The 27,371-nt window shown below is 34.8% G+C and overlaps 1 protein-coding gene across 1 annotated transcript; it reads left to right on the forward strand.

Annotated features, from left to right (window-relative positions):
• Window positions 1–749: 749 nt before the first annotated feature.
• Window positions 750–27,371, forward strand: LOC124367557 (coiled-coil domain-containing protein 137-like). The gene is made up of 6 exons (XM_046824490.1): window positions 750–960; window positions 10,592–10,785; window positions 20,406–20,515; window positions 24,954–25,107; window positions 26,458–26,672; window positions 27,152–27,371. Exons 1-6 carry the CDS (start codon window positions 884–886, stop codon window positions 27,338–27,340), a joined length of 939 nt encoding a protein of 312 aa, XP_046680446.1. The 5' UTR covers window positions 750–883; the 3' UTR covers window positions 27,341–27,371.

Here is a 27,371-nt window from a genome sequence, read left to right on the forward strand (position 1 = left end):
TAAAATGAGGCTATAACTATACTGGAAGTCCTGTCCCGTAACGGCTATTCGTTCGTCTGCTTGGTGGTTAGGTGTGTCTGTACTAATCTGAAGGGCCTAATTAAAGCACTATCTGAAGAATTAAATCTTCCATCTGTTGTTTTGCGGATGTGGTCCTTGCTCATGCAGTGTGGCCACGTGGAGTTATTTTTGAAACAAGTTTGAACATTTCTATTTCTATTTCATTTCAACATTTCACCAGTCCTCGGCGATCGAGTAATGGGATTTACATGTATTAAAATCTCGATAACAGTTTGAGATACATAACAAAATTTTATTTATTGGACAAATTTTAAGAAATGCTATACGCATATCGGAATTTTTTTTATAGGTAAATAAATAACGGAGATATGATTTTTTTTTTATTTCAAACAAACGCTGTATTGCGATTAAATAGTGTACCTTGCTGGCCAATGACCGCGGCAAAGATATGTATAAGATTAATTTTCGTACCACGTTTCAACTGTTTTGGGGCAGTTATCGTTTCCATAAACCGCGTCGTTTATACGCGTGGGTGCATGTGCACACACACATATTTGTGCAAAACACACACTCACACACAAACACCAAATTTCGCTTAGGGGTTTGGTGGTTTTGGGTTCTGGAGGTCATGTTCAGTGAAGTCATGTATAAATTGGTCGTGCTACTTTGAATATTACAATAGACAAGCTTCATGTTCACATAGTCCTACCATCTGTTGATGCATAGTAAAAAAAAACTGACCAAAAACATAACCTAAAACAATTTCTGAAACATTGTGGTTTGATATGTACTTAACTTTTTAGAATTCTTTATATCTTCTTGACCTTTTTATCTTTCTTTTGTCTTAAGTTTTATTTATCAAATGGGAAGACGAATTCCTGGTAAAAAACACAAAGGAGTCAAGGATCCAATAGCCCAGAAAGAATTAAGGGAGGAAGCGTAAGTAGGCAATTTTTGTTGAGCCATATAGGCTATTTAAAAATTTGAAATTGTGTATTTATTTATATTACATTGAGTATTAGTTTAATATATGGTATCAGTGAGGTTAGGCTGGTGCTGCCAATCGGTTTTTCAACTTTATTAATGTATTGTGCTTGTCCTCCAGTGCAAGATATAGTTTTACAGGGTACAATTGGGTGATATGGTTTTAGTACTCTAAATGGTTTTAATAAGCGGCCTCCAACACAATCGGATTATGGTTATCGAATGATTCGAATCATCAATGACCAGCCAAAAGACTGAAAGCAAATTGTCAGAACAAATAACTTAAATAGATATTTCAAAGAACAACATGGTTTTGCTAATTTTCAATCATAGAAATGGTAATTATCATATTAACGGCCGGGGCGGTAAAATACGAGTTTTGCGTTATTAACTTATTGGAATCGTCCTATAGAACAAAAAAGTATAAGGTTTGATGGGGTGGAAATGAGAAATAACAAAGTTCTAGAAAATAAAAAATAAAATCTTTTCAGTAATATCTCCATGTTCTACATCCACGTCTAGCGTCACGTGACCTTTTGTGGCCAATGATTGAACCTCGTGATGACGTCATTGGTTGCACCGCCATCTTTGCAAGTTACGTAAATGAAAAATAATACAGAAATGAGCAGAATTTTGATCAAAATTAATAATGTTTTTCTTAATTTCGAGAAAAAAATTAATTACGAGTGCCTCTGATGCTGCCCCGCGCTGATGTCAATAAAAGAAAAACATCCCTCGAGATAGTACCTATCAGTAAAATATGAAATTCTAGAGGGGCTGATCAAAAATATAAATTGAAATGTAATGCAAAGGCAATTATGTAAAGTTAAAAAACTAAATAAATCATGAAAAACTCAAATATATAGATGGATATTAACAGAGAACACTTACCATTAGTGTGTTGGCGGATATAGCTGAGCAGCAGCAACAAAAAAGTGGTCTATCACAACGAAACGACAAAGTCTCCCGGTTTAAGAACACCACTCGACCGCACAACGAACACATACACTCATTTAAAAAAATTCCATGTTCAATTAAAAAAGAGATAATTTCGTTTCGGTTAAAACGTAAACTCTTTACGTGCCATACGAAACACTCCGACACACACAATTCACTAGGGTTGGTTGAACTAGTGGATGGTTGATTCATCATTGTAAACGCACTCACTCAATCCGACCTACTGAACACGATATCTTGTGTAGAACTGACCCATGCCCCGGAGAACTCAGATAACAGATATGCTATCAGTCCCGGCCGCAGATAATATTCAAGTAAACAGATTATCCAGACACAGCACACAAACTGAACATTAAAACAGTAGGAACTTAACCACTTATCAATATACCCCCTAAAATCATGTTATTTGTCATTTGCACCCCCTAGTACTATATATATTTTTTGTTCAGGAGGGTGAGCAGAATACGTTGGTAACGTCAAATTCGTGATTTGCAGCCCCGGCCTTTAATCTTACTGGTACGATAGAAATTAATGTATAAATATTAATATATAATTACGCCAAAACATAACATTTACTTACTTTATGTATTTTCAAGGATAAACATAACTGCTTATGAAACAAAGAAGACATGTACGTAACTGATCTTGCTGCCATTAGTCAATAATGAAACACATGATTTTAATATTGAATTTATTTCCAAACACGAACTGAATCAAGTTTTAGGCTTTTAAAATCGTATTATAATGAAGCTATACTTTAATTTCTTTTTTTTTTGAAGGAGAGGTCGACCGATCTCTTTTCAAGCCTTATTCTGTCCGTCTTCATGGGCCACTGGCCTGTGCGAGGATCTTATCAAACAGAATAAAGTGGAGAGTTTATTCAGTAAGAGGTTGATTGTACTGATAAAAGTGCAATGGTCGCAGACAGGATTTGAACCTGCACTATCTCTAACTCAGACCCAAAGTCTAACGACTTGGACAGCTCGGCTAAACTTTATTTAAACGGCGTTTGAGCAATGTAGTACTTGCAGTTACTTTAGCCAATCTGAAATAGTATTTTTGCAGGTACTGATGATGTGAAAAGTACATTAATAAATAAAACAGCGAGTTTCTTTGATTTAAACTAAAATAGTACACAATTTTTCATTGTATTCATAATACCAAATTTAGACTGTTAAAAACAAGTCTTCTCAAGATCGTTTTTAGATGTTGTGTTTGTTTTTACTTTTCTAGTAGCGAAACGCTATTTGATTTGATTTTCACCTTTAATCCTAGTTTTCATCTTGTCAATAAAGAGCTGGACAATTTGGATTTAAAAGATCGAGGTCATTATCTTGTAATCATTTAGAACATTGCTCAGTGTTTATAAAAACATTTTGAGCATATACATCGCCATTGTTCTTATCGTTGCCACTAGCGTTCTCTTACATAAACGAAATAACAACAGCTGGTAATGATATCACCAGCTTTATATAGTCTAAATAAAGAAAACTGGCAATGATTATTTATGAATATCTTGTGTTGGTGACCGCTTATTATACTGTAGTCGTATAATTTTATTCTTATATTTGTTATTGTTTTTCTTGATATGGTTTTTAGCATTATCTGGCCTGCAGTGTTAAAAGTGACCACCATGACAATTGAATTAACTATTAGTTGAAAATATTGAATATAAATACATTTGACCTATAGATATTCATAATTAATAATTGCAAGCAGTTATTTAATAAAACAAAAATATTGTTTAAAAATAAGTTACTTAAAACAAAATAGAATAATTTTCATAGTGAGTAATGACATCAGCAAGAACAATGGTGATGAAGATGCACTTTTTGTGTAAAAATGTATTTTTAAACATTGAAGAATATTTCGGTACTTTGGGATTATACCGACCACACCCAGACATGAATCGTTATTTAACATTTTGCTTCTTGATTACTAGATTAGCGTAGAAGACTATTTCGTCAGTATAAAACAGGAATTGTCTTATCGCAAACCCCTCCCCATCCTCAGACAGAGGTCAAAGTCGAGCGTCTAGTAGATAACGTGATTGCAGAGCCTCGCCGCCCGTTCAGCTGGTGCATCGCTTTGTTGTACTTTCGTGTTTTACCTCTACATTTCTCCAAACACAAAAATTTAACAAAAACAAACATTTACCAAACTAAACTCTTTATTAAAAAAAACACTCAAAACTTGTTTTTATTCTTGATCACATTCCGCCACCCAAAATGCGAGTGCCTCCGGCCATCAGCGCGGGGCAGCACCGAAGGATGTCGACGAAAGAAAAACATCCCTCGAGATAGTACCTATCAGTAAAATATCAAATTCTAGAGGGGCTAATCAGAAATATAAATTGAATTGAAATGGAAAGGCAATTATGTACCGTGCAAATCACGTGATGCCGCGCGGCCTGCCGTAATCAGGATTCTCGAGAAAGATAAGATAACAGCGACAACAATACCGATCACAATACCTGGAAATGCTTGTAAGTTTGTAATTTTGTAATTGAAGAGTTGTTTTTTCGTTCTATCATGTTTGTTTCTATAAATTTCTATTTTTGTGTTCTTCATACTGGTGTGGTGGTCGGTATAATCCCAAAGTACCAATATTTCAAATGGCTACAAAATGATGATTTTGCTCCTTTAAACCCAAAGTGTCTAGTTTGTAGTAAGGAGTTGAAAACAAGAATTAAAACTGGAATAAAAATTTAGCGTTTCATTGCAAGAAAATTCAGATCAAATACGACATTTCAAAAAACACACTTTACTTTTTTATCCTCTAATTTAAGTTTGGTTTATTGAATGTGTTATCAATTATGTATTAGTTTAGTTGCAACCAAACCAACTATCACTTCCTAAATTAATAAATTAATGTAGTTTTGATGTCGTCAGTACATGCAGAAATATTGCAGATTGGCTTTCATTTTATAGAGGTTTGTTTTTTAACGTTATAAAGATATAACTAAAGTATTATTATCTTCTATAATATTAATGATCTATATTTCTTTTACATATAAAAAAATATAGCTTAAACTACAATACATATTAAAAGCCTATAACATAATTCGGTTATACATTATGGTCCAAAATAATTTAAACAAAGTAAAATCATGTTTATGGTATTTGAGTAATGGCTGCAATTACAATGGTGACGTGTACACATGTTATTTGTGTCACAAGGTATCAGATACATTTATCCTTAAAATTGTAAAAAGTAATTAAACATTACACTGTTTTGTTCGTTATATTTTCTAAATATGCATAGGCTAGCCTGAATCATTAATTTATTACATTTCAAGGTATAAAAACAACCGAACTATACTTTAATATGAAATACCTTTAACATAATTTGGTTTCACATTTTGATTTCAGTAGTTTTAGATAATCATGAATATCGAGGATTTGATTGTCGTGATGGCCGCTTATTATACTGCAGCCATTATCTGTATCCAATAACTTACCTGAATGTTCTATAGTCAGAACAGGTAACAACCATCCTGTGTTGTAGCCTTTGCTGTCTTATGGATAAACCGTGGTATTCATTACTCAACTTCAATAGGCTGGAGTATACTAAACGCTAACTCCACAATCGAATTAAGGAACTAAATTATCAATTCTTTGTTTGAAGTTTGTTTTTGACAATGGAAGGATTGTGAAGGCAACAGGTTTTGGTACTTTGGGAATATACTGACCACACGAGTATGAAGAACACAAAAATATAAATTTATAGAAACAAACATAATAGAACGAAAAAAAAATTTTTTTATTACAAAATTACAAACTTACAAGCATTTCCAGGTATTGTTGTCGCTGTTATCTTATCTTTCTCGAGAATCCTGATTACGGCAGGCCGCACGGCATCACATGATTATTTAAGTTTTTTGCACGGTACATAATTGCCTTTCCATTACAATTCAATTTATATTTCTTATCAGCCCCTCTAGAATTTGATATTTTACTGATAGGTACTATCTCGAGGGATGTTTTTCTTTTGTTGACCTTTGGTGCTGCCGAATCCCGCGCTGATGGCCGGAGGCACTCGCATTTTGGGTGGCGGAGTGTGATCAAGAATAAAAACAAGTTTTGAGTATTTTTTTCAATAAAGAGTTTAGTTTTTGTTTGGTAATGTTTGTTTTTGTTGAATTTTTGTGTTTGGAGAAATGTAGGGGTAAAACACGGAAGTACAACAAAGCGACGCACCAGCTGAATGGGCGACGAGACTCTGCAATCACGTTATCTACTAGACCGCTCGACTTTGACCTCTGTCTGAGGATGGGGGGGGTTTGCGATAAGACAATTCCTGTTTTATATTGACGAAATATTGTTCTACGCTAATCTAGTAATCAGTAGAAGCAAAATGTCAAATAACGATTCATGTCTGGGTGTGCTCGGTATAATCCCAAAGTACCCAGGTTTTTTTCCGGACATTTCCCATTGTTCAGCGATTCAATAAAACCAATAACACTATGTTTCGAGACCTGCAATATGATCTCTTCCTCAGGTGAATAACTAACCTAAAACATAACTACAATCTTTTATAATCAACACACAAAGTAAAATCATGTGTATGGTAGGCCTATTTTAGTAATGGCTGCAAGTACAATGGCAATGTATATGTTAGAACAGAATCTTTTGGTGAGTGTATAGTTTTTATTAAGTGTATGTTTTAGAGTTAGTGTGCATGGAATAGACACACAACATGGCTGTGGTGGTTCCTGACTTATGTGTGTCACAACACTCTGGTATGTTTTGTTTACTTTAACCTGGATTGTAGTTATATAGTCACCTGAGGAAGAGATCAGATTGCAGATCTCAAAACGTAGTGTTACTAGTTATATTATATCATTGAAAAATGGAAAATGTCACAAAAAATCCTGTTTCCTTCCCAAATTATCAATTAGAAATATCTAAACTATCAAATACAAAACATTTCAATTAAATAGTTATTTACAATTTCAATTATTGTCAGTTTTTTTAATGTATTGACAATAACCAACTTCATCCTTGGTTACACCAGAAACTTCAGATCTCCTCTGTTACTGGTTTTTCTCTTAAGGTCGTTGGTTTGACCTGTACTTAAGTATGCTTCACCCATATGGCGCCCTTACCAAATGGGCCATATCAACATGCTAGAAAAAAATCCATTTACGTTTTAGAAGAATGCTGGGATGTAGACTTCTGGGTATCTCGAGACCCCTGTCGCTGTTTTAGAGAGGCTGTAGGAGTTACAGTCCCCACTGTTGAGGCACAGGAGATCTGACCTCAGCTTACTCTAAACTGGTGAACGGTCTCATTGAATGCCCTATGTTGCTGTACGGTATTGCCTTCGCAGTCATTCAATGAGATCCAAATCTATCTTTTGGCAGGGATGTCTGTGTACAAACTATAGCTATAATAGCGGTCTATTGAGGTTGGTGAGGGAGAGAGCCTAGTTTTATCTGATATTGACTGCTTCGGTGTCTCTCTTGCCTAATTCAAGAAACAAGTTCGTGAAGTGTTATCCAATCCTTATGGCCTCTCTTTTTTAATGTAGTCAGCACTTGACCTGTATTATATTCAAAATTCAAATATACTTCTGTCACCATCAAAATTAATTATATTTTTGTTTTGTTCTTTTTTTAACCAGATCATTAAGTTGTGATAGGGATTTGTTATCTAATTATTTGTTATTTGTTACAGTACCTATCGTTCTGCTGTTTATTTTTTATATTGTTATAAGTTTATCTTGTTATTGTATTGTAATTAAAGGTGTTGAAAGGAAGTAAATGTAGTTAAAAATGAATTCAAACAAAGTAAAATCATTTGTATTGTACTTGAATAATGGCCACAAGTACAACGGCAATGAACATGTTATTTGTGCTATAAGCTGTCAGACACGTTTTCATTCAAAATAGTGTATACTACACAGGGTGTACATAAAGTCCTGCACTGGTATAATATTTTCTAAACGATAACAGATAAATGAACAAGATTTGGTACATCAATACTACACCTAAAAATCTACTTTTTGAAGGAACTATCAGTTTTCTGTAATATCATGGGGACGTCCCGCAAGGAGTCAGAAGGAAATCTTAAATAGGAGCATAGGTCAATATGCACATCATTTTAAAGGGCTTATCTAGCAGAGTTTAATGCCGCAAACCGCACTCAAAAAGATTGATCCAGTACAAAATGGCGGCTGTTCAAAGGTTTTACTTGGTTACATTTCATTAGTAGCCATAACCCCGGTAAAGCAAAACTGCAACCAAACGAATACTGCAGATAAATACTACATTGTGATTTTCAGTTGTACAGAAGTGAATTATGACGTAGGTTATCCTCAAGGGTTACAAATTTGGTCCTAATATATTGGTAACGGTGTTTAAATAGGCTCTTACGTCAATGACGTAGTGTGGGGGTGCTCCGTCCTGTTGAAACCAGATATTCTGGTAATGTTCTCCAAACATGTTTCGAAGTGCTGGTGTAATTTCATTTTCTAGCAAACGTTGGTATGATATTGCACTTAAATTTCCTTCAATAAAGAAAGGACCTACCAACTGGGTAGGGTACCTATCACACCAAGCCAGACATTCACCTTTAGTAGATACTGCGTATGTGCCTCCCGCATCCAGTGAGGATTTTCGCTACTCCAGTAACGGCAATTGTGCCTGTTTACGCTTCCATTCAGCATAAATGAACACTCGTCTGAAAACACAATATTTTTTGCATCAATTTCGTTGCAATCTATTTTGGCCATCATAGTTTCACAAAATTCTATACGTCGATCAAAATCATCTTCGTTGAGTTCGTGCACCAAATCAACTTTATAAGGCTTAAAATTAGACCCTTTCAGAATCTTTTTAACAGACGTAACAGAGATGTCATGAGTTTGTGTTGCTGAGCGTAGGGACTCTTGCGGATTCTCAATAAATTACTGCAATACATCTAGAGTTGCCTTCAGTTGTCGTAGTAGCGGGCCTTCCTGTCCTATGACGATCGGAAACACTTCTAGTTTCCATAAAGCGTTGAACAGTTCTCCCTACAGTTTTTCTAGAAATTGGCTGCCTCTCGTGAAAGTAGTCATGAAATAAATGGCATGCTTCCTCGTGTGATCGTCTGTTGTTTCCCCAACCAACCATCATAAGAAGTGTTATACGTTCACGTTCGTCAAGCGACATAGTGTAGTTGAAGAACTACAAGCAATACGACAAACTCTTTTGCACTAAAGTGCACTGATAGAAAGGTTGGACAGCACTACTAAAACAAGAAAACTAGCCTACTATGAATAGACTGGCTAATTGGAAAGTCCAAACTGCGACCCAAAGATAAGAGCTTTCTAATTGTTACTGTTATCAGGTTTTCCCCGTTATCAATATATTAGGACCAAATTTGTACCCCTTGAGGATAACCTACATCATAATTCACTTCTGTACAACTGACAATCACAATGTAGTATTTATCTGCAGTATTCGTTTGGTTGCAGTTTTGCTTTACCGGGGTTATGGCTACTAATGAAATGTAACCAAGTAAAACCTTTGAACAGCCGCCATTTTGTACTGGATCAATCTTTTTGAGTGCGGTTTGCGGCATTAAACTCTGCTAGATAAGCCCTTTAAAATGATGTGCATATTGACCTATGCTCCTATTTAAAAATTTCCTTCTGACTCCTTGCGGGACGTCCCCATGATATTACAGAAAACTGATAGTTCCTTCAAAAAGTAGATTTTTAGGTGTAGTATTGATGTACCAAATCTTGTTCATTTATCTGTTATCGTTTAGAAAATATTATACCAGTGCAGGACTTTATGTACACCCTGTATATATATTACATTAATTTATGTTCAATAAAGTAAAAAAGAGGAATAGAAAGAAAGACTAATTTGATGCACACTTTAAAACTAGCTGTTAAGGAAAGGGTTCCAACTGGTAAGTAATTGTGCAGAGAGTTGTGTGTGAACTTTGATTACCACCGTATTGCCTAAATATACATTTACAATACCTTTGTATTAATAAAAATACCTGTTGTAACAAAATGGCTACTATGTTATTTATAAACCTAGAGAGAAATTCATACATAGTTTTCCAAACTTTTTATGAACAATTGTTTGTATCTTGAAGGAGAGGATTAGACCAAACAGAGTACAGAGCAAAGTTGAACCAAAGAATCTGTAGTACACTCACATAATGTGCTGCACAAAGTGCGAGGGTAGTGCTGGCAGACTTGCTCGTGTCTTGCTGAGATGTAATGATTTCCTCACCCTTAGCTTACCAGCATGAATAAGCCATTCCACCAGTATAATTTTCTCCTCAGCTCACTCCAATTCGACTTGTTCTGATGTGTGGTGGTTTTTATTCCTGCTGTTGTTGGTCACAATTCACATGATTCCACATACGTGGACTAAAGCTGTTTGTCATCTGGTGTGTGTAGATTAACACTGGTGCTTATGTTGGTATATTTTGAGGTAGGCTATGTAAAAAATCCCTTGTTTTTTTTACTTAATGTTGTTTTGTACTTATAGTTTCTTTATGTGCTGTAGTTTTGAAGATAGTAATGAAAAAAATAACCTAACCCTTTTCCACAACTATATTTTTCTACACAATGATGTACCGTCTAAACAAATATTCAGCCTTCTGATGTAGCTATTTTTTAGGCTAAAACATTGCATCAATGCTCCACCAAAGGATATTGATGTTCAAGAAATACCAAAGAGTCTTGAGAGACTTATAAAACTGAAGCAGATGACCAAGGAAGGCATGTTCAATAAAGTAAAAAAGAAGAATAAAAAGAAAAATACTAATTTAATGGACACTTCAAAACTAGCTGTTAAGGAAAAGGTTCTACCTGGTAAGTAATTGTGCAAAAGGTTGTGTGATTGTTATAGTGTAGCCTAAATGTATTGACCAACAATGAATATATAATGTGGGACTGTTATTATAGTCTAGAATTTGGCCTGGACTATTATTATTAGTGTTTACATTTTACTCCTTAATACTCTTTTTTTCAACTTATTCTTCCAACAAAATTAGAAGTACAATTAAATAAGTAAATACATTTCAGTAGACATGGACAGAAGTATCCATAGAGATAAAATAAACACTCTGTATATAATTAACTAATTAAACCTTTTAACCCTGACGTCCTATATATAGGACCGTTGAGTTATTGCCAAAAGTACTGAGGTCCTATATGTAGGACGTCCTTCATCTCTGCTAAAAATACCGACATCCTTTATATAGGACCTTCACTTTTTTTTTATTTATTGGTATTTTAATTTTGCCTAAGTCTAACCAATTTTAAATCAGCTGTTAGGTAATGAAATTATAAACAAGGAAATAAATATAATTTGTAAGACTTGTCTTGGTAGCAGACTGCTTTGAAAGTTGCTTTGTCATCTGTCAGCTGTCTACATGACTCACCTGACTGTCCAGCTGGTGAAGAAACTAGATTGCAGTTTAGTTTTGTTTATGATGTGAGTTGGTTATGTAAACTGTAAACATAACCAGTAAATATTTTTTTTTTTTTTTTTTTTTTTTTACTTTAATTTATTTACAATCTGTTTATATACAACAAACAATAAGTAAATTTGATGATAAATCTTAAGGACATGGTTAATCAAAGTTCATTAACCTTAATTAACATAAACATTTAAGAGATTGTTCATCTTTAAAATCGATCAGCTAAGTTTAAGAAATCATGTCTTTTTAGCCGAAATTGATGGTCACTGTTGTCCAGCAGATTAATAGCCAAGTAGTTAGGATGAGAGTTTAATTTGTTTTGATACTTGATGCAGAACTTTGGAATTTCTTCAGTAACAAAAGGGATATTCGTGTCTCTGTGAATGACTTCATTACGAACATACCATGGGGCCTGTAATATCTTTCGGAGAACTTTAGATTGGAAACGCTGTATAATTTCAATATTTGATGTAGAAGCAACTCCCCACAGTTGAATTCCGTACGTCCAGATGGGCTTTAGAACAGTCTTGTACAACAACAGTTTGCTTTCTATTGATAAATGGGATTTGTTCCCAAAAAGCCAATTTAGTTTTGAAAATTTTGAATTTAATTGGAGCCTTTTGTTCCATATGTGTGGTTTCCAAGTCAGCTTCCTATCGAGATGTACACCCAGATACTTAGCTTCATTTCTTTGAGGAATTTGAATGTTGTTTAAAAAACACTGGTGGACAGGTGTCATGTTTCAACGTAAATGTGACGTGAACAGATTTAGTTTCATTCACTTTAATTCTCCAAGTTTTAAGCCAAACTGTGATAGAATTTAAGTTAGTTTGTAGAATTTGTGATGCTACAACATGGTTGGAGTGGGATGCCAGTACGGCAGTGTCATCGGCGAATGTTGCTGTCAAAGAATTTTGATTAGTTGGAATGTCTGCAGTGAAAATTAAGTACAGCACTGGTCCTAGTACACTTCCCTGAGGTACACCAGAGTTTATTTCATTCAGATCTGAAAGACAATCATCAAACTTGATTTGAAAATACCTTCGTTCTAAATAAGATTTTATAATGTTGTAAACAGTGTGAGGTAGATGACTTTTTATTTTAAATAGAAGCCCTTCATGCCACACTTTGTCAAAGGCTTGACTCACATCGAGAAATGCTGCAGAACAAAATTTTCTTGATTCCAAATCTTGCCTTATTATATTAGCTACTCTATGGACTTGTTCGATAGTGGAGTGGTGCACTCTGAAACCAAACTGATGATTGGGAATTAAATTGCATTCAGTTATAAAAACCTGAAGTCGTTTTAAAAATAACTTTTCGAATAATTTAGAAGGTATAGGTAGTAGACTGATTGGCCTGTAGGACATTACTTCGTTTTGAGGTTTTCCTGGCTTAGGAACAACAATAACTTGAGCCACCTTCCATTGTGATGGGAAGTATTCAAGCCTCAAAATAGCATTAAATACGAAGGTAAGAAAGAGTATGGCTTTCCTAGGAAGCTCTTGTAGTATCTTACCTGTTATTAACTCATAACCAGGGGCCTTTTTGGGATTAAGATTTTTAATCTCATCATATATTTCAGATGGTTTAAAGGAGCCAATAGGTAGTGAGAGTTGGTTAGGTGAATCAAGAAACTCCTTTACAACATGTCTATTATCAAAGTTGTTATCTACAGGGTATGGTTTGAAAACATTACTAAAATATGCAGCAAACAAATCAGTTTTCTCTCTGTTACTTTTCGCCCAAGAACCATCTGGTTTAGATATTGGAGGAATGGGCACTTGCGGTTTCTTTGTGCTTTTTGTTACTTTCCATAAAGAATAGTCTGTTGCTTCAGTTGGGGAGAGATTTGAAGTGAATTCTTGAAACCATATGTTTTTTAAGTTTTTAAGCAAAATCTTTAACTGTCTTGATGCTCTGTTAAACATTGTTTTATCTCTTACATTTCTAGAATTTTGCCATATTCTTCGTAAGCGACGTTTTTGAGCAATGTGCTGCTTAATATATATTGGGTAATTGATATTGCCACACGTTGTATTATTAAGTTCAGGCGTTGCACTCCAAGCAGATTTCTGAACAGTATAATTAAAAATTTCCACAGCGTTGTCTATTTCCTCTCTTGTTTTAAGTGATATATTAAGACTTAAACTGTCATTTAACGTTTCACGAAACTTCACCCAGTTTGTGCCTTTATTCGATAAGGACGCTGCCTTTTCTTTCAATACAAATGATGAACTTATTGATAGGATGACCGGAGAGTGATCGGACGACAAATCAAGAGATGAAACAGCCTCCATATAGTTAGGAGAAATACCTCCCGTAACAAAGAAATCAAGAAGATCTGGAATTTTGTTGGGATCTGAAGGCCAATAGGTTGGTTCCCCTGTAGATACGTAACTCAAGTGATTGTCATTCATGCAATTTAACAAATTTCTACCTCTAGGGTTAATCAACCTTGAACCCCACATGACATGTTTGGCATTAAAGTCACCACCTGCTACAAAACGAGGCCCTAAAGTTTCGAAAAATTCGTTGAATTGAAGTTTGGTAATATTGTGCCTCGGGGGGCAGTAAACACCAGAAAATGTAAGTGGTCCCATCCAGTCCTCAACCACTATGCTTGTAGCTTGAATATGATCTTCTTGAAATCTAGGTAATTCATAATGTTTTATTTGTTTTCTGATTAGCACAGCGCTACCTCCATGCGCCGTATTGTCAGGGTGGTTTGTAGAATAAAAAGTAAAATTTGGGATTTTGAAAAAATTTAAGTTTGTAAAGTGGGTCTCAGAAATTAAAATAATATCTATTTTGTGTATTGAAATAAAAAGTTGAATATCTTGGCCATGTCGGGCCAAGCCATTGGCATTCCAGAGTCCAATCCTATAAAATCTATTCATTTTAGTTTTGATATGACAGTTGTCAATAGGTTAATTAATGTACCTATTTGCTGGGCTTGTTGAGACATCATCATTTCGAACTTATTTAAAAATCCATCAATTATTTGATTCAGATTGTGATTTGCTTCTATATTTGATTGACCTGATGCCACTCTAGCATAAGATAAGGTTGGTGATACTGGTTGAGACTGATTACCTGTTGAATTTTGAGTACGAACAGATATAGGTCTATCTACTTCTCGATCTTGCACTGGAGGAGGAGTGTCTTTTTTTAACGCTGGTCTTAGAGGTGGAAAAGCCTTTTTCTTAATATCTTTGTAAATAGAGCAACCTTTATAGTTGGCTGGGTGCTCACCACCACATAATACACATTTGGGAGGAACATTTACAGATTTATTACAGCTGCTAGTATCATGATCTGAGCCGCATTTTACACAGCGGTTTTGGTACCAGCAGTAAGCCTTTGTGTGCCCATATCTTTGACACTTTTTGCACTGCACCACATCATTACGTTTGTAAGGGGGCTCAAGTACAATTTTGGCATTTAGTAGGAATTCAATTTTAAAAATGTCTTTGTTGTTTGATGCTGGCTCTAAGTCTACAAAAAAAATTGACAGTGGATCTTTAGATTTGCTACTTCTAAGGTTCGACACATTCCTAACTTTGTGGTTATAAGCTTCTATAGCTGTTTTAATTTCCTGGGGTTCCGTAGAGAAGTGCATATTCTTAAGCACTACTCTATAAGCTCTGTCACCCTTTATTTGGTATGTATGGAAGTTTACTTTCATGTTAGTTAAATGTTTGACTAATGCGCGGTAGGCTTCAATAGTATCAGTGTTAATTTTTACTTTATCTCTAGCTATGCATTTAAATGAATATGACTCTTTTTTAATTACTTGTTCAATGTTTACCATCATTTTACTTATGTTGACAATGTTGGGGACAAATATAGGTGGAGGCCTCACCTTCGTCCTACATTTGTCGTCATTCATCGTTTCTTCTTCAGAGCCTAGGTTGGCGTTACTCAGCATTTCAAATCTGTTGTGCAATTCAATAGGTCTAGCAGTTTTTGCAACGTACTCTGTAGGTCTACAAGGTTTCTTAACATCTGAAACGTTGGCTGTTGACAAATGTCTTTTGTTTCTAGTTGTTTCGATTTGCCACTCGTTTTGATTATTGACATCGTCATTAGAAATAGTTTTTCCTGAAATAATGTTCATTGTTTGCTTATTAGAACAATAATTGTGATCATTAGTTATGGTATCAAAATCCAAACAGTTTGAGTTGTTTGAAGGGGCAAATTTTAAGTTGTCCATTACCTTCTCACTTGAAAAACTACTAATAGTAAACAAACACTGAAAACAATTAAAGTTAACGGGTAAGGTTAGTTGTAGGAAAAGTACTGGAAAAAAAAGATTACGAAAAAAATCTAAACATTTTTATGTAAATTATGAACAAAAATGTTTTAAGAACTGTTTTATATAGTTTTAACCACTAATTGGGTAAAAAAAACTACATTTTAAATTAAAATAAAGGACACAACACTGAAACAGCACAGCTGGGGTTCACACGTATTATCCAAATTAGTACTACTTTGAGGAGAAAAATAATGATTAACCAGTAAATATGACTCATGACAATGTTAGTGATACAATTGAACATATAATCGCTAATTCAGACAACCTAGACCTACCTGCTATTCAAGAAAATGTAAATGATGATAATTTACACCCTGTAAATAATGATGCCAATGATGATTGGACTGTTTGTGATGTAAAAAATGACCCAGGCTATGATCATAATAATATTCTATTCTTTGAGACACCTGGGCCAAAGCATTGCCCTCCTCATAATTCAAAACCCATTGATTATTTCTCATTATTTTTTACAGTAAATCTTCTTACCACATTTGTAAATGAAACAAACAGATATGCTAGGGGGTACATTAGTAAACATTATGACACATTAGCTCCAAATTCAAGTGCAAGAATGTGGAAAATCGTCACTTTACCAGAAAGAAAGCGTTTATTACTGTTCTCTTGAACATGGGACTCAATCCTAAACCCACAATAAAGATGTAAATTGAACTGCGCCATCAGAAGAGCAAAACGAAATTACTTTCACGACAAGCTGAATTGTAAGGACTCTAAATCATTCTGGGGTGTTTTACGGTCCGGTGGAGTGCTGGAAAATGACCGTAATAGTGACGATATAAGATTCTCAGCTGATGACCTCAACAGGTACTTTGCAGGCATGGGTGGTGGAAGCGGGATTAGCCTCGAGAAACTGAATTTCTACAGAAACAATGTTTGTGAGGATCTAGCGCATGGTTTCAATTTTGTGCCAGTTACTGAGGGTGAGATCAAATGCATAATGAATAACATTACGTCAGTGGCTGTGGGGACTGATGGAATATCTATCAGGCTAGTGAAAGCCATGAGCCCATATTGCTTGGGAGCTATTACGCATTTGGTTAACCTGTCCCTTGCTTCTGGGTGTTTTCCATCATGCTGGAAGCAAAGTCTTGTCACGCCCATACCCAAAATAAACAATCCAAGTGTGATTTCCCAATTTAGGCCGATATCGATCCTTCCGGCCATGTCAAAAATCCTTGAGAAGGTAGTGGTGAATCAGTTGACAGCTTTCATTGAGGCTGAAAATATTCTTCCTGTACATCAGTCTGGTTTTAGGAAGTCTTTCAGCACTACCTCCGCCTTGATAAACATTATGGATGAGCTGCATGTAGCGAAAGATAAAGGTTTTGGAAGTATTTTGGCGACGCTTGATTTCTCTGAAGCGTTCGACTCAGTGAATTATGAACTGTTTCTTGCCAAATTAAATTTCTATAGGTTTAATGAAATCGCTATAAAATGGTTTGGCTCATATTTGAGCGGACGGAGTCAGGTGACGAAGGTAAAAGAAAACTGCTCTTCCTCGCTGTCGAAGGATACAGGGGTTCCTCAAGGGTCATGTTTAGGGCCTGTTATGTTCATTTTATATACTGCTGATCTTGAACTTGCATTGTCCTCGTGTTCACTCTACTCCTATGCGGATGACTCTCAGGTGCTTCTAACATATCCCCCTCCAGGTGTCCATGAAGCGGTGCAGTGTTTCAATGCTGATCTGCGTAGGGTTAAAGAGTGGTCGGAGGGACATGGCCTAAAGTTGAATGCAAATAAGTGTTCTGTGGTGCATTTTTGCTCACCATCCATTAAAGAGACCATGAACAGGAGTATTCTCTCTGTTTCTGTTGAGGGTATTTGTTTGGAGGATCGTGTTTTTGTTAAAGTCCTGGGAGTTATAATTGACAATCAGCTAAACTTTCTTAAACATGTTGAATTGATTTCTCAACGTGCAATGTGTAAATTGAGAGTTTTGAATAGATACAGAGCGTTAATTCCAATGCTTTCAAAGCTGCATATTGTAAATTCTCTGGTATTTCCATCAATATATTACGCCCTTCCAGTGTTTGGTAGCTGCTTAACTCAAGAGGCAAATGTCATCCTTGCACGGATACAGAACAGTGCGCTGAGGTTTGTTTATAATCTAAAAAAATTTGACCACATCTCACCTTATCGCAAAAGAGCAAATTTACACTCTGTTCAAGATATTTGTAGGCTCCAAACTGTGGCATTGGTGCATAAGGTTTTGGTAACTGGTGAACCCTCTTACCTGAGACGGAAACTAGTGGCGCGAGCGACTCTAAGAGAACGGCACACTTGACAGGACGACAAGCTGCAACTGCCGCGTGTGCGGTTGGAGGCTACAAAAAGGTCCTTCTCGTACTTTGGACCCCAGGAGTACAATGCCTTACCACCAGTTATAAAGACTTTGTCTGTTAAAACTTTCAAAAAGGAAGTTAAAACTGTATAGGTACCTTAATGATGTACTGTTGTTTAAGTATGAATTTTCTATGTAAATTACCAGCACGCAATATTTGGGTGTCACAGTTTTAAAATACGAATTGTACTGTTATGATTAGTTTGGCGTGAGTCGATTTGTAAAACAGATTGTAAACTGAAATCCGCTCAAGAATAAAGGCCTTATTTATTTATTTATTTTATTTATGTACTGGTCTACTACAGATTCCCAACATATTTACCGTAAATTATGTAAATATGTAAATAGATATGAACTCTAATTTTTCTAGTTATTTTATAATTTATAAACATACTTTTTTTATTGCAATAGTCAATTTGTGTTATTTACTATAAAAGTGCATCAAAGACACAGAAACCACTATTGACTTGTAAAATGGACAAATTGTTGATTTTACCACAATTTTGAACAATTCATCGTTCTTCCAAGTTTTTGAAGGTAGGTGTCTGAATTTTTGTATGTTGACTTAGAAATACATTGTGATGATTATGAATATAATTTTGTCTAATGAAATGTGTTCATGAAAACTAGTTTTTATGCTTCAAAATAAAAAAATCAAAAATTTTTTTTGACATTATTTGTTTTTTTAAATATTTTTATTAATTTTAATTTTGCGTTTAAGTATTTTTTTTACGTAAAATACTTTTATTTTGTAAGAAAATAAAAAAAGTTATGATCCTATGTCATAAAATAAAGGCGTTATGATTTTTGAAAAAAAATATCTACAAAAACGCGAATTTTGACCCAGTATTTTTCAGTATGCCCAAAAATTTTTTGCCAGGGTTAAAAGGGTTAATGATATACAATGATATACAGAGTGTGTCTGGATCCATTCAACAAAATTCTAGGGTGTATTTTAGAGATAAAAGATTATTTGTTTATCATATAAAAATATATTCTAAAATCAAGACCTTCAGAATTAGATCTTTTAAAATTTCAGAACAAATAAATCACATATTTTATAATTGTAGGTATTCTACTTAGACGTTTAGTGGAGATTTCTAGATATTTAAATGCTAAAAATTAATTGAGAAGTCTTAAAGAAATTTTAAAACATACACTGCTGTATTTGAATCACATGTACAGTGTCATGTTGCACTGATGGAATATGTGGCTGATACTGACAGGAGTCAGTTGCAGATTTTGGCTTTTTTTGTGTGCTATCATTTCATACCTTTTCTGAACGTGACTCCTGATAATCAGTCACAATTGGCAATACACCTCTATTAAGAGGTTATATTTCATGTTGATATATATTATTTGCTTGTCAATACTGTGTTTTCGAGAGGAAGTAAAAATTGAAGGATGTAGAAAGGAAATATTTTGAGATTGTAATAGTCTAACAATTTATGACATGAACTATACTGTAGATTATGATTGGCAACCAGAAGATTGTTGTACATAATTATTGGTGATCATTAGGGATGTAGCATTTTTAACAGTTATGCTAAACATATTTAAAGGAAAAATTCTAAACTGATTTGAAAATTTTTATTCACCTCCTTCGGAATTGTGATCTGTGTGTGTGTGGTTAGAGAGCTGTAAACTTTCTCCTACAAATACGGTGAAGATCAAGGGGTATGCAACTTTACATTCTCACATTTTTCGATAGACTATCTCTTAGGGTTTCAAGGGGTAAAAGGTAGAGTAAAGGAGATTATATCACAGTTATTTTACTGCAAAACAGAAAAGTGTTTTAGAATTGTCAGCTTATTTACATTTTTGTTCTTAAATGTTTCAATATCTCGTAAGATTTAAAGATAGCAACCATAAAACATTTTGAGAGTATCAGTAACATAGATTCATTACAAGTGAATACGTTTAAACATAATTTCTAGTTGATTGCAACCAAACCAAGTCCACACTTGTAGAAACCAATTATTTAAATTTCAATCTTGTAGGGCTTCAAAATTATGGGATTTTATACATTTTTTCAAGTGTTACCAGTTCGTTAATAATACTACTTATGGTGGTCATGCAGTCAATGTTTCACAAAATTAACCTTCAAACTAATAATGCATCTTCAGTTTGATATTTTGACACATTAGCCACACATAAAATAAAAATCTACCTATCTTCCAACTATGCTCGAATGGATATTATGTATTTGTAAAATGGTTCCAAGAAAGTGAAGTTTGGAAGTGACTCTTCAAAGGAAGGAATTGCATGGAACTTTGCCTTGGAGTTATGCTGGTAATTGCTAAACATAAGCATGATGATACTTTTCCAGGGATGACTAGGCCTGACAGAGAACTGCCTGTACTAGTCCAGAAACGTGGAGAACCAGATAAGGTCTTTTTGAACCGGGTCAGACTTGCAACAAACAGTTTTATCAAGGAGGTAAGGCTGACTTGTAAAGGATATTACAATTTAGATTTTGGACTATCCGTGTACAAAAGAATTGTGATATTTATTACATTTTTTCATACCAGAGATTTTAACTTATGATGCAGATGTCATTTTTGTGCATGCTGTGGAAATGAAACAATGATTAGGCAGTCACAAAAATGTGACTAAAAAGTGTAGCTAATATTAAATATATTTATATTTGTAACTTGAGTTGCTGATAATGTTGTAAAAGTGTACTAAAATCAATTTTCTAGGAGAAAGCGCTTAATGTTCACTTTGTCTTTTTCAACTCTATGAAAATGACTAACACGTTCGCTGCTAAAAATCCCTATACGAGGTATGGCTATTAAATAACGGGACTGATATTGTAAAAAAATTTATTTTCATTTTAAACATAATTACTTATTATCACCTTCAATATCACCCCCCTGCAACGCTCCATGCGAATTTTCCATTGTTGGAAACAATGCTGAAAGTCATCTTCTGTCAACTCTTTCAGGAGTCTTGCCGCTTTTTCTTGAACAGCTTCTATGGATTCAAATCTTGTACCTTTCAATGCAGATTTCACCTTAGGGAAAAGATAAAAGTCGCATGGTGCTAGGTCTGGCAAGTAAGGTGGATGTTCTAACACTGGGATGCTGTACTTGGTCAGGAACCGCTTGACAGATAACGCGGAATGAGCTGGCGCATTGTCTTGGTGCAAAATCCATGATTTGTCCTTCCACATTTCGGGTCGTTTTTTTCTTACTCTTTCACGTAGTTTATTAAGTACCTCAAGATAGTAATGTTGATTAATTGTTTGACCTTCAGGAACCCAGTGAAGGTACACAATCCCACGAATGTCGAAAAAAAACAATCATCATTGCTTTAAATTTTGACTTGCTCATTCTTGCTTTTTTGGCTCTTGGTGAAGTTGAGGTCTTCCAATGCATGGATTGACGCTTCGTTTCCGGATCATAAGTAAAAAACCACGATTCATCACATGTTATTATTCTTTCCAATAAATTTGGGTCATTTTCAATGGCATTCAAAGTGTCAGTACAAACATTTTTACGAGATGCTTGTTGATCAATCACAAGAATTTTTGGTACCATTTTTGCACACACTTTTCGCATGTTCAAATTGTCATGTAAAATTTGCCGTACACATTCTTTATCAATGCCTACAGATTCAGCAACTGCACGAATGCTTAATAGTCGGTCAGACCGAATCAAATTAGCAACTTTTTCGACATTGTCTTCCGTTTTTGATGTTGAAGGATGATCTGGCCGCGAATCATCTTCCACGTCTTGTCGACCATCTTGAAAACGCTTAAACCTTTCAAAAACACGAGTCCGTGATAAACATTCACTGACATACACTTCTTTTAGTAAATTATAGGTTTCGGTAGTGGTTTTTCCAAGTTTAACGTGAAATTTAATAACAATTCGTTGCTCTATTATTACGCTAACCATTTTTCCGGCAAAAAAAATAACAACACTTACATAAATGAAGGTTATGACACAACGATTTTGTTTACAGAAACGAGACTAACTGCATTCTGAAGAGGAAGTCTCAAAGTACACAGCTGTTGGTCATTGTTGGTTGGCGCATGCGCACTCGTTCCACTGCAGCGTCAGGCCCGTTATTTAATAGCCATACCTCGTATAGAGTTCCATATATGCTGAAAGTTTTTTAAAATACAATTTTACTTACTTTTGGTTGAAATATGATATATCTGAAAATTACTCATTATTCACAATAATTATCACTCTCTACCATTTTGGGAATGTGATAACTGTGGTTACTGTTAGCTCCTAGGGACAGTCTTCCTTGCCAGCTGGTAACTCTAGTTACTGCTCGCATTAGGGAACGTCCTTTTATGGCAGTGGGAATATTCCAAATAAATACATTGTAGCTAAGTAAGGTATGTTTTATTCGTTTTATACAAAGAAACAATATTTATACGTTAAATATATAAACCAAAACGAATGTGAAAGTTTATAAAAATGTGAAAAAGTGTACTCAAGTGTGTACTTGTTGGTTGCCTTAACAATTCCCTCTAAAAAACTATCCACAAGCATTGTGAAAAAACTAATTGGAAATTGTCATCTGGCAAAGGAACTAAAAATCCTTCCTGTCTAGTAAAGGGAATATCTTTCATTCCAATCCAGTTGTGAGCGCTCCATTGGGATGGATTGGTCTCGTTATCAGGATCCTCAACTTCTGTGTCTCTCTGGTACTCCATATCGTCCATGTTGTCATCCTCATCATCTGAACTCAATACTGACTCTGTTGTATGCCTAGAACTTGGTTATTGTACACCACGTGGTCTCGGGGGAAGATCCATTATGTTACACAACCACTTACTACTATAAAAACTTTTAAAATCATTAAAATAATGAAAAAGTCTAATTTAAAAACAAAGTGCATAAAAACACGGGAAAAGTACCTCCCGAGGAGTTAGAAATACAGCATTGAAATAGCTTGAGTGCTGGCCGCACACTGACCTCGTTTCGGAACAAAGACTCTGTGGTAACCAGAGTTACGACCCGCAGCGAAAGTGTTAATATGTAAACCATTTACAGTTTTAGTTGATTTTCTTCGTTTTAGTCTTACATCAAATTATAATGTAGCTGCTGTTCTATACATGTGCACTCATGTCAACATCATTTACAATAGTAATATGCTTTTGTTTGCTATCTGAATATTTACATCAACATCACAAACAACAATAGCGATATATCTGTGTTCTCTCTCTGAACACTCATGTCAGTATTACATACAATAGCGATATATATTTGATAGAGAGCCACACACAATCTTTTAACCTTCAAGATGTCTCAAAGTCAGTCAAGTTGAGTGATGACTGTAACACACTATTGTTGAGATTGATTTCACTACTATAAAATTAAACAATTACCTGCACAAAAAGCTTTACACATGTTTCACTGAAATGTGTCGTTGTGCAAATGCTCCTCTGCTGTCTAACAGTGGTTTTTATTGTGGCTAAAAAGTTATATCCAACCAATAAAATTAACATCAGAATACACAAAGTAAAAAGCTCAAGCCACTGAACTTTTATTGTATATACTTGTTACATTAATATTGAATGAGTGCTGTCTATTATTGAAGTCCGTTTACTGTAGAGGTATTGTACATGTGGATGTATAATGTTTTCTGCACCTGAGTTCAATGAAGTATGTCCTATAAATGGGAATTTAATTTGGCAAAGTCTATTGTTTTGTTGAAAAGATTTAACACATTCACTCTAGCTTTATATTTAGTGATATTGGTTCTTTCAGTCTGATTCTGCTCTGTAATGCATCTGCCACAGTCAATGTGTTAACTTCCAAGTTTAATTAATGTGAACAGGAAAAAAATTTTCAAATAAGGAAACACGGGAACAAAATGTTTTAGTAAAGTAGAATTTGGATGACGTCCTCAGTTTCAAAAAACAAATTCAGTTTTATTAGTTTGTTTTTCAGCTAATAATTTGTTTTGGAGGCAAGATTGTGTGAAATGTTAATTACAGTGCAACCTCGTTAAGTCGGACTAGCCGGGATCGTGGCTGATCCGACATTACAAAAATTCAGGGTTGAACGGAGGATGTTGAAAAAAAATTAAGAACATCATGTACAAACAATACATTATTTGTTTAACCCGGAAAAACAATTAAACTACACATCATGATAAAGTACGATACAATATATACAATTAAAATTTTGTGAAAGAATTTTGTTAATTTGAGTTGGGTCAGCTTTGAATGCTGTGCGGTCATGCATCTTTTTCAACATGAGAAGCTCGGCAGGTGTTGTCTCTTCATGTTGCTTGAAATAAGCCATTAATTCGCCGAAATGAGATGCTGCTTCTGCTTTTATTATAACTGTGATATTTTCTGTGTTTTATTCATCAATATCCTCCCTATTATCAACATCCTAATTGCAACAAGTCGCAATACATGTAATTATTGAGTTCTAAGAACAGTCTACTGATAAACAAACATCTGTGCCAAGCTTGGAAGTCTGGGCAAACGACAAAAAACTAATTTTAAAATTTCTTGATCTGATCTGGGCACCCGGAGATCTGACAAAGGGGTCCGACTTAACGAGGTTGCACAGTACTCTTCCTCATCTAGTAGATATAGAGTAGACACATCTCTAGATTCATTAGTACCTAAACATAGTATGGAGTGTAAGGCCTAAGTGTAGTTTTTATAGAGGGTGATCCACAGCTTTAGCCTGGAACAACTATTCACATCATGTTGGCTCAGATTACATTTTAGGTAGATGTTGTTTACAAAATCAGCCTATTACAATTGTCCTCATGGTAGCCTTACAATCCATCCTGTTCATAATAGTTTATTGAGAAATAAAATATTTCTCAAATAGCCTAGAAATACAGTATAAGTAGATTTTTAAAATTTATTGTATAATTGTATTTGTTTAAGGTGAATTTCGAAGTGAAGCACAACATGAAGATGAAGAGAGATAAGAAGACTGGGGAGGTTACGTTTGAAAAAGTTGAGTTGGATCCGATAGAGAAAATGTTCCAAAAAAAGATACTGGCTACAGAAAAACGGAAACACAAGAAAAACCGCAAAGGTGAGTGAAACCTTAACAGAGTAAAGAGAAATATCATTTGTACGATAGTGAATGAGTTGTGTTGTTGGTTTACGGTAGTGATCAATAAATTAGTTGAACAATTCTGAAAATAGTACACTGGAATGTAAAAGGTTAAAGAAGGTAGAAGTATGTCACACCACGTGCTGCTTAACCTAGTTGATTCTCTTGCTGCTAAACAGAAAATATTGGAATCATTGTGTTCCTACATTTGTGGTTTGGCGTTATGTAATATTTTTTGTTTCATATGTTCAAACTATAGTAATGGATCAAGCTATGATTATGATTTATTGCTGGTGTAGGTTTATTTGCATGAAACATGTTTGTTTTTATTTAGTATAGTAGTTGTTATGTTTTCAGAGTTAGGATACTTTTCAAATAAGTAAGGTTAATTGTCTTGTATGAGAAAGTTTGCCTTTACTTAAGTTTATTTGGTATGTTCAAATATTTGTTTAAATTGTTTATAGTTTGTTATATTAATATTAACTATTAACCTTTTGAGTAGTAATTTTCCAAACATCTAAACAAGCCCCAAAAAATTAGTTAAAAAAATGTTTTAGGCCTGAATAACTTTTTATTGTATTTTTATTTGATCTAAATTTAGATCAGAAACTATTTTCTGCTTAAAAAGTCTTATTTAACCACTTTTTCAAACAATTTTATCAACTCCCTATTTTGGTAATAAGTAAAAGGAAAAATAAAGTAGATAGATATTTACATTGTATAAGTCTACATCATATAAAAAAGATAAATCCAAAAAAACAGCTGAGCAGTCACAGTCAAGGCAGGACATATCCTAGCATTTCATTCAAGCTAACTGACCATGCCTAGTAGCAAAACACATTACACACTCCTGACACCTAGTGGATGTAATTTGAACAAGAATAGTTTGCTACTAAACTCGTGGAGTCATGTCTGTGTCGGTCATATAAAAAGGAAGTTTAGATAAATGCTTTAAGATAAATATAAAAATGCAACAGTGATGTTAACAGGATTTCGGACATTTGCCATCGTTACAGGTTATAAAAAAGTGTAACGATGGCAAATGTCCGAAATCCTTGTAACCTTTTAAACCTTCCATTATCAATAACACAAAATTAAAAAAAAAAAAAAAAAAAAAAAAAAACAGTGATGTCGTTACGTGGCTTTTAGTGTGGCAACATGACTTGCGTCTTTACTGTTCAAATGGTTAACAATCATCTTGTTCCATGTAGTGGAAACATGTTTGCATTTTAGTTTACCATTGTTTCTACTGTAAACAAATTTTCACTTTATTTCAATTGGAACTCAATAAAAACTCTAATACTACTATATTGTGTTCAATATGACCAGATGTAGCCGAGCAAGAAGGGTTGAGTAAAACTGCCAGACGCCGAATGAAACTTCAGGCGAGGAGGGCTGAGCAGGAGCTGCCCGAGAAGGAAGTAACGAGAGAAGATGATTTCTCCAAACTCCAGGACAAGGTGGAGTTCAATGAAGTCGTTCACCGGCCACCACAGCTCACGGCGTTACCGAGGAAGGCTGTGGCTGCTGACTCAGCGAGAAGGGTAGGTCTGATTGTCAGCCGTTTTTATAAGAATAAAGCAGGCAGGGGAAAAGGGTACAGTGGGGAAAATTAATGCAGTTCATAAAATGCAGTTATTACTGAGGCATACTGTATTTGTTGGCAATTTCATAGTTCTTAAATGTTTAGTTTTTAACAAACAAATGTTTAGCACAGGTGACTATACTATACAGGTGAATAAAAGTATGGATAAGGGAAATTAGCTTTTTAATGTCCACACCTAGAAAAACCAAAAACAGTAAACCTCTATAGGTTAAAAAACTGCACTTATTACAAGATTGCCCCTAACCAAAAAATACCAAATTTTGGTCCCATATTAAAAGTTAAAAATGTAAACCCTGTCAAGTTACACTATTTGACTGTATAATAATAGTAAATATCCTTGCAACGTATGAAAGATAAAGTATTTGTAATCGTAAATAAGTTTTAAAATCTACTTAGAAAACCAATCTGCTGTTTTAGCCTGGAAGCAAACCTGGTCTCCTACTGACACAGATCTTGGCCTCAAGTGGCAGATCGAACCGAGAACTGAGTGGTCGGCGCAGGGACCTATCAGCATCCGATCGGCGCAGGCTAGACTCAGCGCAGACTGATGCAATTCAAGCTTACCGGCAGATGAAAGCTGCTCGTGCCACTGCTGCTGTTAGATAGTGTTCTTTTGTGAAATAAAAGTTTTTATCTT

The sequence above is a fragment of the Homalodisca vitripennis genome, chromosome 8 (assembly GCF_021130785.1).
Source record: "Homalodisca vitripennis isolate AUS2020 chromosome 8, UT_GWSS_2.1, whole genome shotgun sequence".
NCBI classification, from domain to species: Eukaryota; Metazoa; Arthropoda; class Insecta; order Hemiptera; family Cicadellidae; genus Homalodisca; species Homalodisca vitripennis.

Bases quoted from the DNA above. Each gene is read 5' to 3' on its own strand.
- LOC124367557 (XM_046824490.1), top strand. From the start codon at position 884: ATGGGAAGACGAATTCCTGGTAAAAAACACAAAGGAGTCAAGGATCCA. The intron at 961-10,591 runs GTAAGTAGGCAA...GCTATTTTTTAG, and splicing joins AAAGAATTAAGGGAGGAAGC to GCTAAAACATTGCATCAATG. The intron at 25,108-26,457 runs GTGAGTGAAACC...CAATATGACCAG, and splicing joins ACACAAGAAAAACCGCAAAG to ATGTAGCCGAGCAAGAAGGG.